The sequence below is a fragment of the Quercus suber genome, unplaced genomic scaffold, assembly GCF_002906115.3.
Source record: "Quercus suber isolate HL8 unplaced genomic scaffold, Cork oak 2.0 scaffold_798, whole genome shotgun sequence".
NCBI lineage: Eukaryota > Viridiplantae > Streptophyta > Magnoliopsida > Fagales > Fagaceae > Quercus > Quercus suber.
Window position 1 is genome coordinate 256301 of NW_027070233.1, and position 16550 is coordinate 272850.

Here is a 16550-nt window from a genome sequence, read left to right on the forward strand (position 1 = left end):
TTGAACAAAATAATTATAATAGATATATGTGTGCAATTTATAATTGTTACTTTTTATAATGAACTCATTATTAACAAAGTTTTATAATAAATATGCTATAATATTTTTCAAAAACAAATTTACATAAAATATTATAATATTATTCGTGCATCGCACGGGAAACTTACTAGTAATAAATAAAAGACACTCTAATAGTGATTAGAGTTATTTTTTAAACGTTAATGTTTGTAATTCATGTAGTACCAACCTACTATAGTCAGAAAATAGTGATTCATTGGGCCTAAACCCATCAAATTTATATTTCTAACATAATAATAAAAAATAAAAGACACTAATAGTAATTAGAGTAATTATTTAAACGTTAATGTTTGTAATACATGCAGTGCCTACCTACTATAGTCAGAAAATACTATAAGCCCTATCAAAAAAAAAAAAAAACTATAAGCTAGTAGCTACTATAGTTAGAAAATACTATAAGCTGTTTTTCTATGTTCTAAGCCTTACGGCAGTTAGCTTAAATGACAATCTTCTTATCTGAATTAGTCAATCTTATTAATGAATTAGTTACTTGTATTAGATGTATCTAGTGTTAGTTTGACACTTAGTAAGGAACTAATGATTGTTAGTTGTATGACAAATTTTATAAGTACTCTTGTACTCTCATTCTTGTAATAAATTTTTGAGAATTAGTGATTTTAAGGGGAAGCCCCTTAAATGGTACTCATTTTTAATAAAGAAAGAAAAAGAAGAAGAAGAAGAAGAACGGATGAGTGTTGCTAATAAATCAATTTTGAAAAGTTCCATGAGAGAGAGAGAGAGAGAGAGAGAGAGAGAGAGAGAGAGAGATTTTTAAAAATATTTTATTGTTAATTACTAAAATACCTGATTAATTATTAAATCTCAAAAATACCCTAACATTAAACTCATGTAAATTTAACCAAACCCAAGTAACCCACTTGCTAACTTAACCAAAATTTTGGATTGCAGGGTTTGAGTAAGATTGGGAGAACATAGAGTTGTAAACAACCTAAGCTTTTATCAAATAGTGAGTGTTCAAGCTTGACTTGACAACAAGTGTAAAATGTTTAAACTTGGCTCAAGCTCAAATCCAGCATATAAATGATATTCAAGCTTGAACTCATAAAAATTTCTAAAAACTTGAGCTCAATATCAAGTTTATTATGAAGCCTAATTAATTTGGACTAGTAATCCCAACTCCTAATTACTTAAAGTTTTAGTAAAATATGAGTTTGATTGTTAAGCTCATATCAAGCTTATTTACTAAGCCAATAAACGAGTCTAGGTTTAGTTTATTTTGTATCAAACTCATAAATTTATCCGATAATTTTTAAAATAATAAATAATTAGTAATGGTGAAAAATCCAAATGTTTAGAACTTGTTACATAGTGTAACTATTAATATTTAATAATAATGCATATGAATTATGGACTCATTATATAGTTTGTGATGTGTAATTATACAACAATATCCACTATTATGGGAGTACAAATATTTTGTATTCCCCTAATATTATATAGTTTTTCCTAACTAATAATAAAGTATTTCTTGCTACGGTTTTAGAAAATATTTGATAAATTTTATTAGATTCATCAACAATCATGTACACATTTTTTTTTTTAAATAGCGATAGAACCTAGACTAAGCTAGACTCTTTATCACACTAATCTGGTAAGTTCTATCCCAAAACAAATAGTAATCTTATCTTATGGATCTAAAAACTCCTAGTATTTACTATTTATTGTTATTACACTCATTTTGAGTCACATAAAAGTAACATGCATGCATTTATCTTTTACCATGGTTTAAGTGACAAAGATATATATATATATATATATTTTAATAATTAGTAAGAATTTAAGTAACATAGCCTCTCTCTCTCTCTCTCTCTCTCTCTCTCTCTCTCTCTCTCTCTCTCTCTNACCAAATAAATAACATTTAAAAAAAAAAAAAAAAAAAAAAAAACAAACTGATTATAATTGGACCTAACATTTGATTAAAAAAAAAAATTCTGATTGGACCTCGTAATCCTTTCTTTCTGAATAAAGCAAAAAATTTGGCATGAGCATATGAGGTCCGAGACTGACTGGTTAGGGCCTTTATTGTAGCCTGTCCCATATAAAAGGTCCACGCTTCTATTACGGTCACCTCTGTTTCACTCTCACTCACTCACTCACTCTCTCGGCAAATGGACCCACTTTGGTAAAATCAAAACCGGCAAAGGCTAAAATCACATTTCCCTGAAGAGTAATATTTGCCGTTCAAAGGTAAGTCCTTTTTCCTTCTTTACTGATTTTCTTCTCTTTGTTACTTATAACAGTGTTTCAATTTCTGCAAAAACATGATGACCCAAATATCTTTTTCTTTTTCTTTTTCTAAATCTGTCACCAACTGCTGTGGTCTCTTGTTTTTTTGAAATTTTGATTTAGACCCATGTTTGGAAAATTAAGGTTTGGAAATATAAACAAATTTAGAAGCAAGAATGATTCTGGAGTAAATGGGTGTTTTTTTTGCATGTTGTAAAGTGTCTATAATCAAATGGGTATCTTTTGTGCATAACAAGTTGTTTTAAATTGACATGCAAACTTGAAAAGCAGATGTGTGTGGTTGGATTTTTTGTTCTCACCAGAGATAAAGGGGGAAAGAATAAGTTTAAAAATGAGAAAAGAAAGAGCTTTGCTGGGTATTGGAAGACAGACCTGCTTTGAAGATATGGAAATAGCAGAGCCTAAAATGGTTTTTTTAGAGCGACCCATTTAAATGTTTTGCTATATGTACTCAGCAGAATTAAAGTTTAGTTTGAGAGTACTTAGATTAGTGATTGCTATTAGTTTGTTTTGTGCCTAGTTAATTACTGCATGACCTTTTGTTTCGTTGTCATAGTTCTTTTATGAAGGCAATTTAATTGTGTGTTTGGGTTTATTTTTGGATTAACTTTGGCCATCAATGCTTTTAAGAGAATCAGTGGTTAATGGTGTGAAACATCAATTCAACTCTTCACTTGTATGACATTTGTAGTCTTGAAGCAAAAGGAATAAGTGTTCAGCATGGCAAAACAATTGTTCATCCAAATAATAATAATATAAAAACCATGATTTGAATCTGATTTGAAGGCATTGACATGTATCCAAATTAATAGTGACACTAATTTATTTATATCTATTGCTTAGCTGATGAAGTAATGAATAGATGTATAAATTTTCTCTAAAAGCGTTCGCCCTGTTTGATTTCTTTTGCATTTGTTCATTTTATTGTTATAAAGCTTTATGGTTTAAAACAGTAACAGAATAATTACGCTTTTTAAACTTGTAATGTCGTCTGAAGATTGAAGTGAACCAATTTTAGTTGGCCAAGATCTGATCTGGTATAATATGCAAGTATAGGATCCACAACAGAAAGTATGCAAGGAAAATGTGCAACATGACCTTTTTTTAGAAGGACTAATTTCATGATCAAAGAATAATGGATGAGCACCCGGTACATCCCTTCGTGAGCATTATTGTGAAGTTGGTGTCAAAATCCCACCAAAAGTGGTATGGCAGGAAGTACAACATAATTTTGCAGTGTATATACTCAGTGAAACATCGGAGCTTGAACTGTTGTGTCCTGTAAAATTTAGTTCTTAGGTACCTCCCATTTTGGGCCATGCCTAGAATTTGGTAATATTAGACCAATTAGAATTGCACCTTCCTTCTGGAAGCCCAAAAACTAGACACAATTTTTTGTCAAACACACTGGTTCTGTCAACTATTTGAAGAGCAGAATTTTAAGTTTTAACTACACGGGAAGAAATATGTCCTCCAAAGTTTTTAGAAAAGTAGAGCTCATTACGAACATTCTCAAAGTTGAAATGATCCCATATCGCATGTTGATATATTCACTATCATGGAATGATAAATTGCTCAAACAGATAAAATTATTCACATTCATCATCCTAGAAAATAAAATAACACTTTGATTTCATTGGTAATATATTAGAAACTCATCGAACCCAATGTAAAATAGCTGAAGCAATTCATCCTGATCTAAAGATAAAAACTATCATTCTAGTAGATGTGCTCTTTTGCTTCGTTGTTCTGTGCCCGTGACATCAACTTCTCAATATGTTCCTTTGCTTTTGTCATATTCTTGCCCTCAAGTCCTTCCGTCAACATCTTGTATGTGCAATCCTTTGGAACCATTCCCTTCAACACCATCTCTTCAAAGAACAAGCAAGCGCGTTCAAGTTTCCCATTCTTACATAGTCCATGCACCAAAAGCGAGTAAGTCCCAACTTCTGGACTGATGTCATTTCTAAACATGTGGTCTAACAAGAAGTATAGCACCTTCATTCTCTTCTTCTGACAGCACATCTTCAATAGAGGACCATAAGTCTTAAGATTTGGCTTGCAAGTATCCTCTTCCATTTGCTGAAGCAACTTCATCGCCGCCTCTTCTTGCAAATGCACGCAATAACAAGAGATCAAAGTATTATACGTCAATGCATTCCGACTAACTCCCTGCTTTGTCATGTCCTCAAATACGTCGCATGCATCTTTAAGCCTACCGGACTTACCAAGAATGAATATCAAAGAGCTATAAATTGATGCATCAGGAACACAACCATTCCTCTTCATCTTCTCATAAACCTCCAAAGCTTCATTAAGCCTTTTTGCCTTCCCCAGAGCATGCATTACAATAGTATAAGTCACCTCACTAGGCCGGCAGCCCTTATCTTTCATTTCTTCAAGAATTTTATCCACTTTACGAAAATCCTTTTCCCGACAATAGGCTTCAATGAAACAAGTATAGGAGAACACATCAGGCTGAAACCCATGTTTCTCCATATCCTCCATAGCCTTTTTGGCATGGTCTAATTTCCTAGCGTTGCACCACCCATGTATCAATATATTGAATGTGTGAGCACTCAAAGGTATTACTTTCTTGAACGTCAAGAAAACATCATGGGCATCCTCAACACTGCCCTCTTTCACCAATGCATCCATTAGTACATTCATTGATGTGGTATCTTTGCTCACACCAAACATCTCTATTTTCCTAAATGCCTCTATTGCCTCCTTGTATTTACCAGCCTTTGCAAGCCTCCTCATAACCTTACTCATTGTGACCAATGTGACATACCCACCTAACTCATTCATCTCCTCCACCAATTCCCACACAGTATGGAACTGCTCCGCCTTTCCTAAGATATCAACCATGGAATCATAAACCTCAGGAGAATGCCTATAACCTGTTTGCATTTTTGCCCAAGTGAAAACTCCGAAAGCCGGGACCCAATCATTACTAAATCTCTTCAAAAGCTGTTCAACTAAACTGTTTGATGCAATAAAACCAGACCCATTTAGAGCTTCCGCTGCATTATCAGGCGACGGGTACCGATTCTTGAGGATTTTGCAGATTTTATCAACCTCTGTCTCAGTGTTTTCACTTAGCATTTGCTTAAGAACTTGGCTGTGATCATGAAACTTGTGGTTGTCAACCCAACGAGCAAGTGAAGGTATAACAAAATCATCATCTGAATCTGGGTTTGATGGGTTTTGGGTGTCGCTGAATTTGACCCAACTTGGAAGCTCGGGTGATTCGGTGAGTTGGGTTGAGTCAGTCATGGTGCATAGTGGGTGGTATAAGAAGATGAAAGGCTTGGTTTTTCTTGAGTGAGAGAGAAGCTTGAAAATTTGGAACTTTGATGAGAGCATTTTGGATTTTGGACAAGGATGAGGCAATGAAAGATTGTTTATGAAATGGATTTGTTTGAGCTTCTACGTATGGTGGGCTTTGAGCCTATGAGAGACACGAAGAAACAAACCGGCCATAGCTTATGTGTGTAGTGTTTTTTGGTAAGTAATTGTAATTTTTTTTTTTTTTTTTTTTGAAAAAAAGGTAAGTAATTGTAATTATCTGCACACTAAATGGTGTACAAGGCTCATTTTACAATTTAAGATTGGCACAAGACTGCTTTTATATAATAAGTTCTAGTTAGTTTAACTAATAAATAATATGATAGATAAATAAAATATTTGAAATTTAATCTCTACTCACATTGAAGAAAAAAAAAAAAAAAAAAACCTGATTGGTGTAGTATAGATATTGATTCATTGGGCCTACGCCCATCGATTTTTTTTTTTTTGAGTAACATAATAATAATAAATAAAAGACACTCTAATAGTGATTAGAGTTATTTTTTAAACGTTAATGTTTGTAATTCATGTAGTACCAACCTACTATAGTCAAAAAATAGTGATTCATTGGGCCTAAACCCATCAAATTTATATTTCTAACATAATAATAATAAAAAATAAACACTAATAGTAATTAGAGTAATTATTTAAACGTTAATGTTTGTAATACATGCAGTGCCTACCTACTATAGTCAGAAAATACTATAAGCCCTATCAAAAAAAAAAAAAATACTATAAGCTAGTAGCTACTATAGTTAGAAAACTATAAGCTGTTTTTCGATGTTCTAAGCCTTACGGCAGTCAGCTTAAAGGACAATCTTCTTATCTGAATTAGTTAATCTTATTAATGAATTAGTTACTTGTATTAGATGTATCTAGTGTTAGTTTGACTCTTAGTAAGGAACTAATGATTGTTAGTTGTATGACAAATTTTATAAGTACTCTCGTACTCTCATTCTTGAAATAAATTTTTGAGAATTAGTGATTTTAAGGGGAAGCCCCTTAAATGGTACTCATTTTTAAAAAGAAAGAAAAAGAAGAAGAAGAAGAAGAAGAACGGATGAGTGTTGCTAATAAATCAATTTTGAAAAGTCCATGAGAGAGAGAGAGAGAGAGAGAGAGAGAGAGAGAGAGAGGATGAGAGAGAAGAAAGAGAGAGAGAGAGAGAGAAGACGAGAGAGAGAGAGAGAGAGAGAGAGAGAGAGAGAGAGAGAGAAGCTATGTTACTTAAATTCTTACTAACTATTAATATATATATATATATATATCTTTGTAACTTAAACCATGGTAAAAAGATAAATGCATGCATGTTACTTTTATGTGACTCAAAATGAGTGTAATAACAATAAATAGTAAATACTAGGAGTTTTTAGATCCATAAGATAAGATTACTATTTGTTTTAGGATAGAACTTACCAGATTAGTGTGATAAAGAGTCTAGCTTAGTCTAGGTTCTATCGCTATTTAAAAAAAAAAAAATTGTACATGATTGTTGATGAATCTAATAAAATTTATCAAATATTTTCTAAAACCTTAGCAAGAAATATTTTATTATTAGTTAGGAAAAACTATATAATATTAGGGGAGTACAAAAATATTTGTACTCCCATAATAGTGGATATTGTTGTATAATTACTCATCACAAACTATATAATGAGTCCATAATTCATATGCATTATTATTAAATATTAATAGTTACACTATGTAACAAGTTCTAAACATTTGGATTTTTCACCATTACTAATTATTTATTATTTAAAAAATTATCGGATAAATTTATGAGTTTGATACAAAATAAACTAAACTTAGACTCGTTTATTGGCTTAGTAAATAAGCTTGATATGAGCTTAACAATCAAACTCATATTTTACTAAGACTTTAAGTAATTAGGAATTGGGATTGCTAGTCCAAATTAATTAGGCTTCATAATAAACTTGATATTGAGCTCAAGTTTTTAGAAATTTTTATGAGTTCAAGCTTGAATATCATTTATATGCTCGATTTGAGCTTGAGCCAAGTTTAAACATTTTACACTTGTTGTCAAGTCAAGCTTGAACACTCATTATTTGATAAAAGCTTAGGCTGTTTACAACTCTATGTTCTCCCAATCTTACTCAAACCCTGCAATCCAAAATTTTGGTTAAGTTAGCAAGTGGGTTACTTGGGTTTGGTTAAATTTACATGAGTTTAATGTTAGGGTATTTTTGAGATTTAATAATTAATCAGGTATTTTAGTAATTACACAATAAAATATTTTTAAAATCAAAATATTCTGTTAAGGTATAACCTATAGCCTATAGGGTATGATGCAGTGTATATTTGGCTATTTGATCATTTTCTAAACATAGTAAGTAGAAAATTGCTCGGTTTTGAAGTTTAAAAAGGGAATTGTGAAACATAAAGGGAAAGTACTTTCTCCAATTTATTTACATTTAAATAAATATTATTCTGTAACCAAATAAATAACATTAAAAAAAAAAACTGATTATAATTGGACCTAACATTTGATTTAAAAAAAAAATCTGATTGGACCTCGAAATCCTTTATTTCTGAATAAAGCAAAAAATTTGGCATGAGCATATGAGGTCCGAGACTGACTGGTTAGGGCCTTTATTGTAGCCTGTCCCATAAAAAAGGTCCACGCTTCTTTTACGGTCACCTCTGTTTCACTCTCACTCACTCACTCACTCACTCTCTCGGCAAATGGACCCACTTTGGTAAAATCAAAACCGGCAAAGGCTAAAATCACATTTCCCTGAAGAGTAATATTTGCCGTTCAAAGGTAAGTCCTTTTTCCTTCTTTACTGATTTTCTTCTCTTTGTTACTTAAAACAGTGTTTTAATTTCTGCAAAATCATGATGACCCAAATATCTTTTTTCTTTTTCTGAATCTGTCACCAACTGCTGTGGTCTCTTGTTTTTTTTGAAATTTTGATTTAGACCTATGTTTGGAAAATTAAGAAAGTTTGGAAATATAAACAAATTTAGAAGCAAGAATGATTCTGGAGTAAATGGGTGGGTGTTTTTTTTTTTTTTTGCATGTTGTAAAGTGTCTATAATCAAATGGGTATCTTTTGTGCATAACAAGTTGTTTTAGATTGACATGCAAACTTGAAAAGTAGATGTGGTTGGATTTTTTGTTCTCACCAGAGATAAAGGGGAAAGAATAAATTTCAAAAAGAGAAAAGAAAGAGCTTTGCTGGGTATTGGAAGACAGACCTGCTTTGAAGATATGGAAATAGCAGAGCCTAAAATGGTTTTTTAGAGCGACCCATTTAAATGTTTTGCTATATGAACTCAGCAGAATTAAAGTTTAGTTTGAGAGTACTTAGATTAGTGATTGCTATTAGTTTGTTTTGTGCCTAGTTAAGTACTGCATGACCTTTTGTTTCGTTGTCATAGTTCTTTTATGAAGGCAATTTAATTGTGTGTTTGGGTTTATTTTTGGATTAACTTTGGCCATCAAAGCTTTTAAGAGAATCACTGGTTAATGGTGTGAAACATCAATTCAACTCTTCAATTGTATGACATTTGTAGTCTTGAAGCAAAAGGAATAAGTGTTCAGCATGGCAAAACTATGTTCATCCAAATAATAATAATAATATAAAAACCATGATTTGAATCTGATTTGAAGGCATTGACATGTATCCAAATTAATAGTGACACTAATTTATTTATATCTATTGCTTAGCTGATGAAGTAATGAATAGATGTATAAATTTTCTCTAAAAGCGTTCGCCCTGTTTGATTTCTTTTGCATTTGTTCATTTTATTGTTATAAAGCTTTATGGTTTAAAACAGTATCAGAACTTTCTGTGTTAATATGTGCAGTATTTAATGTTTCTTCTTCTTTCTGCATTTTTATGTGGGTAGCATGCTTATTGTCACACTAAAAGAAGTTACTTTGATCCATCTAAGAGCATTGAACTTTTTTGCATTACCGTATTTAAGCTCTCTTGATTTCATTGACATGGATGAATAGTTGGTGGTTTATCTTCTTCAGGATACATTCTCTATACCATGAAGAGGTCATTGCCATGGAATGAGCAAATTGATGTTATATCATCAGATGATTCTTCTTCCTCAGACTCAGAGATGGATGGGTGTGATGGAAAGCAGCCAGTTGATGATGAGTGTGACAGCAAGCAGCCAATCGACGATGAGTACAATGGCAAAGAATTATCAGATGAAGGTATTAGTATACTTCATATCAATTCATATTATAGAAAGAACCTTAGTCTGGGTTCTTTTTAGAATAACCTTTTACGAACTACCAACTCAGTTGAAACCAGGTATGCCTCTACTCTGTTTTAAAAATAGCTCTTTTTATCTGTCTAAATTTCACTAATTATAATCACCTAACATCAATCTGCATTGAATAAATGGAGTTTGTAACTTATATTTTTCATTTATTTAACATATCCAACATAAATGAAGCATAATTATGCAAATATCTCAATGGGGCATAACATGGTGTTTCAATGCTATTTGTTCTATAAAATGGGTTTTATGGTGAAGCAGTTTCAGCATGACAGACTCAGTTGATTAAGATTAACTAGCTATTAGTTTTGCTTGTCCATTGATTTTGCAGCAGAGTGACTCATAAGTAAGTTGCTTTCTATTTTAACCTTTGTAGCATGAGAATCTAAAGAATCTATCATATATGATGATAGTGAATACTATATTTTGGGACAACTAATGTAATTTTTTTTAACATTTCTGTTATCATCATGAAAACACTTTGTAGCTCCAAAGAAATTTATGTTAAGTTTATTGCTCCCCCCAATGTTCAGAAGCTGCTTTCCTTGTAAAAAGGCCAATTCTCCTTGTATTTCTAGTATTTCTAGTTATGTCATATGCACATGTTCTCTGCTAGATCATTTTGAGATTCTGCAAGTTGGATGAAACAAATGGGAAATATTTGATACCTGAATCTTGCATGCCGATCAAGGTGAAAAAATAAAAAATAAAAAATAAAAAAATTCAAGTTATTATGTTGTTTGTTTGAGTTGTGCTAGCTTTTGTTGACATATTATGCTTAGGTCTCACATGTAGGAACCTCTTAGAAGCTTTCTCTGGTTCATGACAATTGTGGACCCCATTTTTCAAATTGCAATGTAGATTAGTTCCCATCTTTCATTGTATCTCCGTTTTACCTTCATGAGTCCTTAGCATTGATCTCATTTGCACAAATGCCTTTATTTCATAAACATTCTTTTTTTCATTTTGCAGACGCGTTAATCAAAAGTGCAGAAATGTATCAGGAATACATGAAGCATATCCCAATTCCAACACACCGTGGCTCTGTTATTCCATTTACCACATGGATGGGATTAGGCAAATCCATTAAGCAGTTATATAATCAACCTTTGCACTACCTCACCAATATTCTCCTAAAACAGTGGGATCAATTGAGGATTGGCAGTGAGGATGAATGTAAGCCTTTGGATACCTTAGTTCACCCTTGTAAAGCTGAAGCCACCATCTGGCTTATTGAAGAAGTCCACCGGCACACCTCATCTCATCTTCATTTAGCCAAACTTTGGCTTTCAGACCCATTGCACCATACTTTTATTGATTCCATTTTCCCAAAATTATGAACCATATACTGAAAGGCCAGGCCCTTCAGTTTTCACTGGCCTTTGCGCTGATTCTGTAAAATGTCATCTACATCTGTTAGATTTGATCAGGACCTGTATCTAATAAATTCAGTATGAAAGAGAGCTTTTCTCTTGTTTATGCATTCTATTTCCCCCTCTACCATAATTGTTTACATTTGACATAAGTTGCTGTTGGAAGAATGTCTGCTCACTCTCATTTATTCTTGATTTGTTTATTTTATATCGAACAATGTTCTCTTGGTCGGAGTTTAAAATTGCAATGGTCATTCTTTGCTGCAAACAATTGGAATTAAACTGATACATAGTTTGGTCAAATTTTAATCGACATTATTAACAAATATATTTATTATACTGAGTGTTTAAGTACAAATGAATCATTTTCTTTCTTTCTTTCTTTTTGTAAAGTTCCACTACCAATAATCACAACAAGAACAATTCCCTTGCCGAAAAAAGTGAAACCTGCTATTGTCTCGGACAATAATTTCCCTTTCATATATTCTTGATGCTAATTTGGAAAACGAGTGGCAATCAGCACATATACGGAGATTCTTAACAACACGAATTGGCGTTCCTTGACCTGTGCTGATAAGACCAAAAGCTATGGCTAATTTCTCACTATGTTGGCTGAGCAAGTACTCTTTCTCATGCTCATCAACATCAAGCATAACATTGGTTAAATCAGGAACATGGCCTGCATCCTTCAGTCTGCAGTTTATTTCTTGTAGCATCATTGCAATGTGGGCCTTTTCTGGGTGTGATTCATCACCAGAGGTGAACTCGTGGATTATGCCATTAACCTGCATTGAACTTGATCCAGGCACTTTATGGATGCCTTTTTCTTTCAATTGTAACCTCACTTGTGCAACTTCTTTCCATTTCCCAGCAGATGCATATATGTTTGAGAGAAGCACATGAATCCCTGTCCTATCAGGAGCCAATTCAGTTATCCTTTCAGCTGCATGTGCTGCCAATTTGACGTTTTTATGTGTCCGGCAAGCAGCTAAAAGAGACCCCCAAATCACATCATTAGGTTCCATGGGCATGCTCTTTATGAGATCAATAGCTTCTTCTAACAACCCAGCTCTGCCAAGTAAATCAACCATGCACCCATAATGGACAATTTGAGGGTAGATTCCATGGATTTCCTTCATTGACCTGAAAAGATGCCAGCCTTGATCCACAAACCTGCAACGGCTGCATGCCGTCAGTAGTGCCACAAAGACTACCTCATCGGGTTTCACCCCTTGCCTAAGCATCTCATTGAAAAGCTCCACAGCTCGTTCCCCATTTCCCTCCATTGCCATTGCTCCAATGGCTGCAGTCCAAGCAGAAACATCTCTTTTTGCCATCTTATTGAAAATTTGTATTGCACTTTGAGTGTCACCACACCTGGCAAACATGTCAACCAAGGCTGTGCCAAGCCGCATGTCACAGTGAATATTATTCTTTTCAATGTAGGTAAGGATCCACTTCGTAAGATCAAGAGCTCCTAAATACCCACAAGCAGATGCAACGCCCACCATTGTCACCCTATCTGCTTTAATCCCTTCATTCTGCATCTCTCGGAAAAGTTCAATTGCCTCCTCAAACATGCTCTCCTGGACCAAAGCATTTACCATTGTGTTCCAGGACACAAGATCATTCTCTGGCATTTCATTGAAAATTTCCCAAGCTGACTCTACATTATCATTTCCAATTAAACCTGCAATCAATGAGTTCCATGACACCAAAGTCTTCTTTGACATACAGTTAAAAACTCTGTGAGCCATTTCTTGTTTAGCACACTTCATGTACATGTCTATCATGGCATTAGAAATGTTATCCCAACTTTCTAGTCCATTTCTTAAAACATAACCATGGCACTGCTTTCCAAATAGAAGATCGCCTAATTGTGCACATGCTGAGATTGCTGATAACATTGTAACTCTGTCCGGTCGTGGTCCCTGTTGCAGCATCTCACCAAAAACAGCAAGAGCATCTCTCACAAGTCCTTGCCGCACATAATTTGACATGATAGTATTGCATAGAACCAAATTCCTATCAACACATTCATCGAAAAGCCTCTTTGCACTACCAATTGCTCCACATTTCATGTACATATCAACAAGCGCATTCACCATAAACGTGTTACACTTTACTCCTTCCTCACCCACATAAGCACTTACCTTCTCACCCAATTCAAGATCCTTCAACTTTGCACAAGCCGAAATCACACACACCATTGTAACTGAATTGGGTGTAATACCCGTCTCCACCATTTCATAAAACAACGAAACTGCATCCTCTGGACAATCCCTCCTAGCATAACCACAAATCAAACTAGTCCACGACACAACATTTCTCTCAAGCATCCCATCAAACACCTTCCGTGTATACTCCATCTTCCCACACTCTGCATACAAATGAATCAAAGAGTTACCAATAAACACATCTTCCTCTAAACCCATCTTAACAACTACTCCATGAACTTGAATTCCCTCACAAAACCCAACAATCTTCGCACACGCGCTTAGTACAAAAGGAAACGTGAACTTATCAGGCACAATACCCGCAATCACCATTTCAATATAAAGCAAGATAGCTGCATCACCAAACCCAGCTGAAGAGTAGCCTCTAATCAAAGAATTGTACATGAACAAAGACCCAATACTCCCCTCATCTTCTCTATAAAGTTTGAATGCCTTCTGAGCATAATCTAAGCTTTCAAGAGTGCCCATTTGGGCACACGCAACAATTAGCTTGGACACAGTAGAGGGACTATGAGTGAGGCCTTTCTTTGTGAAGTGTGACTGTACTTGCTTGAGTTCTTTGATGGATTTGCAATTCTGGAAAGACCCATTTGGAGAGGGGTGTTTGGTTGTGGTCTTGGGGTCATTTTGGTTGGTGGGAGTTATGAAGGTTGGAGTGGCTGAGACCAGAGGAGACAGTGGAAGAAGGGTTACAGCCATAGTGTTCATTATGGTGTTGGGTGCTAACTAAGTAAACTGAAAGGTCTTGAATTGGCTCCCTCTATTTATATATTGGTTGACGAAATTGTGTGTTTGAATCATTTTTTTTTTTTTTTTTTAATTTTAAATCTTGATGCTTTTTTTTTTCTTCCTAAAAAATAAACACAAGTACAATTGTATGTAGAAAACTTTTAAAGGTTTTAACTAAGTCGGTAATCAAAATAAGATGAGATTTTAAACTAAAACAAACAAACCATTGAACTGACAAAAACCAACATCCAATTTTCAATGGAACATATCTTGCAATGTCATGCTCCCTATATCAAATGTTGATGCAGTTGGTTGTACAGTAGATCAATTTGTTGAGTACAATTGAGCTAACTAAAAATGTTGGGGTGGTACGGATATGATACCGACCTAGGAGGTTTCAATACTGAAATCAGAGATATTTTGAGAAAAAAATTTCCCATACATGTTACATGAGGTTAAAAGTTTTCATTGCTTGCACATGGATTTTGCTTGAAATAGCAAGAATTTAACATGAAAAAAATTTGATGATAAATGATGAATACAAAGGAATCTGTACACATATTTGTGAACAATCTAATTTCTAGAATAAATCCAGCAGAGAATATATTTATTTACTTATCTATTTATCTTAATGAATAGGTAGAATCATTGACAAAGAAAGCAATCATACAGTAATATGTATAACTCAAAACCGGAAGAAGCACGAGCTGCATCAAGATTGCAAATTTTTGCACAAATTTTAATTTTCTTGCAACTCCCTATCTGAGCTCTTCTTATAGCACAAAAAAGGCCTCCTCTCTTTTATTCCACCATCATACAACCCCACATGATAGATTTGAGGAAGCCAGAGCCACCTGCATATGTTGTAACCTTGAAGAATTTTATTCAAAACAAATTGAGAAACAAACATATACCCCAGAGGGCAGTGACACAGAAATATTGAGTAATGTTCATAGTACAAACGGGCTAATGCCCCATTTGTGGCATAGACTCCTTTTTAAGTACTAAGTCACCAAGACCTCTTTTGTTCTCAACCTTTAACATCCTTCTTGATGTCTTTGATAATTTGCTCCTCATTCCTTATAGATAGGAGGACAGTGGATCTCCTTGTCTTAGACCTTTGCCTCCATGAAAATACCCCACTAAAGAGCCATTGAGAGTGACAGAATATTGAGTAGTTATACATTCTTTTACCAATTGACAAACCTTGGGGGAATTCCAGCTGATATCAGGCACATAAAGATGAAGTTCCAATCTAAAAAAAATCATAATCCTTCTTCAAATCTGCCTTGATTGCATCTGGCCACACCTATACTTCTATTGCAGTGTTTCACCAGCTCATGAGCCAACAGAAATTCTCAGAGATATTTGTGTCTCTTGTGAATTCAGTTAGGTTTGAACTAACCAAATCTAGGATCTTGGTAATACATTTATATATATGTGAAATACATATGAACCACAAACAGGAACTCGAAGAGAAAATTTGACCCTTTTTACATAGAGAAGTTAAAGAATTACAATTGATGCAATGGTCGTACTAAGGTGATTACTATAAATATTATAAAACAGCAATCACATGATCCAAATGCTTTTATTCAGTTCGATTCTAATATTCTACAGTTAGAGAGTTCTGTGCTTCTACCATTTTGGACAAATTGTTTGTGTTAATATATACTCAAGGGCGAAGTTAGGGGTATTTGCTTCAGAACCAGATTGTAATATCAATATATAATTAAAAAGGCCAACGGGGGCTTGGCTCAGCTGGTAAGGCTCGGACACTTCATCTAACTCATCTAGGTTTGAGTCCTGTTGCCAGCATGAGTCTATTGGTGGGCATCCACATGGGTTGGCCCATGGGTTTTAACATTAGCGTCCTACCTGTGGGTTGGCGTACATAGCTAACCCCTATTTTTTTTTAAATATATATATATATAATTAAAAACATTCATGTAGGCATACACAAAGCATCAGCATTGGTGGTGCCAAAAATTTAGTAATTTGGCACCATAACAAAACTACTTTATTTATTTTACCACCTCACTTTACAAAACACCTAATATTAATGATTTTATTTTAGCTTTCAACTCAATATAATAATATATCTACTATAATAAACTAATATATTCACAATGTTAACACAATAAATAATCTAACCTACAGTGTAAACACAATAATTTTTATTTTTTTTTAATATTTGAACTACAGTGCACCGACAAAGATAGCTGTGCACTGTAGCTTAACAGCAAAAAATTAT

The 16550-nt window shown here is 33.9% G+C and overlaps 3 protein-coding genes across 4 annotated transcripts; 1 reads left to right on the top strand and 2 right to left on the bottom strand.

Moving 5' to 3' along the window:
- Positions 1–3954: 3954 nt before the first annotated feature.
- Positions 3955–5985, bottom strand: LOC111990391 (pentatricopeptide repeat-containing protein At3g22670, mitochondrial). Its single transcript, XM_024022164.2, has one exon. The coding sequence runs from the start codon at positions 5713–5715 to the stop codon at positions 4066–4068; it is 1650 nt and encodes a 549-aa protein (XP_023877932.2). The 5' UTR covers positions 5716–5985; the 3' UTR covers positions 3955–4065.
- A 2294-nt stretch (positions 5986–8279) lies between these two features.
- On the top strand, positions 8280–11518 carry LOC112019471 (protein RDM1). Of its 2 annotated transcripts, none has more exons than XM_065767363.1 (3): positions 8280–8479; positions 9680–9889; positions 10930–11518. In XM_065767363.1, the coding sequence occupies exons 2-3, from the start codon at positions 9718–9720 to the stop codon at positions 11295–11297; spliced, it is 540 nt and encodes a 179-aa protein (XP_065623435.1). In that variant the 5' UTR covers positions 8280–8479; positions 9680–9717; the 3' UTR covers positions 11298–11518. The 2 variants fall into 2 exon arrangements, with proteins under 2 accessions (XP_065623435.1, XP_023907758.2); XM_024051990.2 differs by having other exon boundaries at positions 8281–8479; positions 9701–9889.
- A 48-nt stretch (positions 11519–11566) lies between these two features.
- Positions 11567–14368, bottom strand: LOC112019473 (pentatricopeptide repeat-containing protein At3g22690). Its single transcript, XM_024051992.2, has one exon. The coding sequence runs from the start codon at positions 14273–14275 to the stop codon at positions 11729–11731; it is 2547 nt and encodes an 848-aa protein (XP_023907760.2). The 5' UTR covers positions 14276–14368; the 3' UTR covers positions 11567–11728.
- Between the last annotated feature and the right edge of the window lie 2182 nt (positions 14369–16550).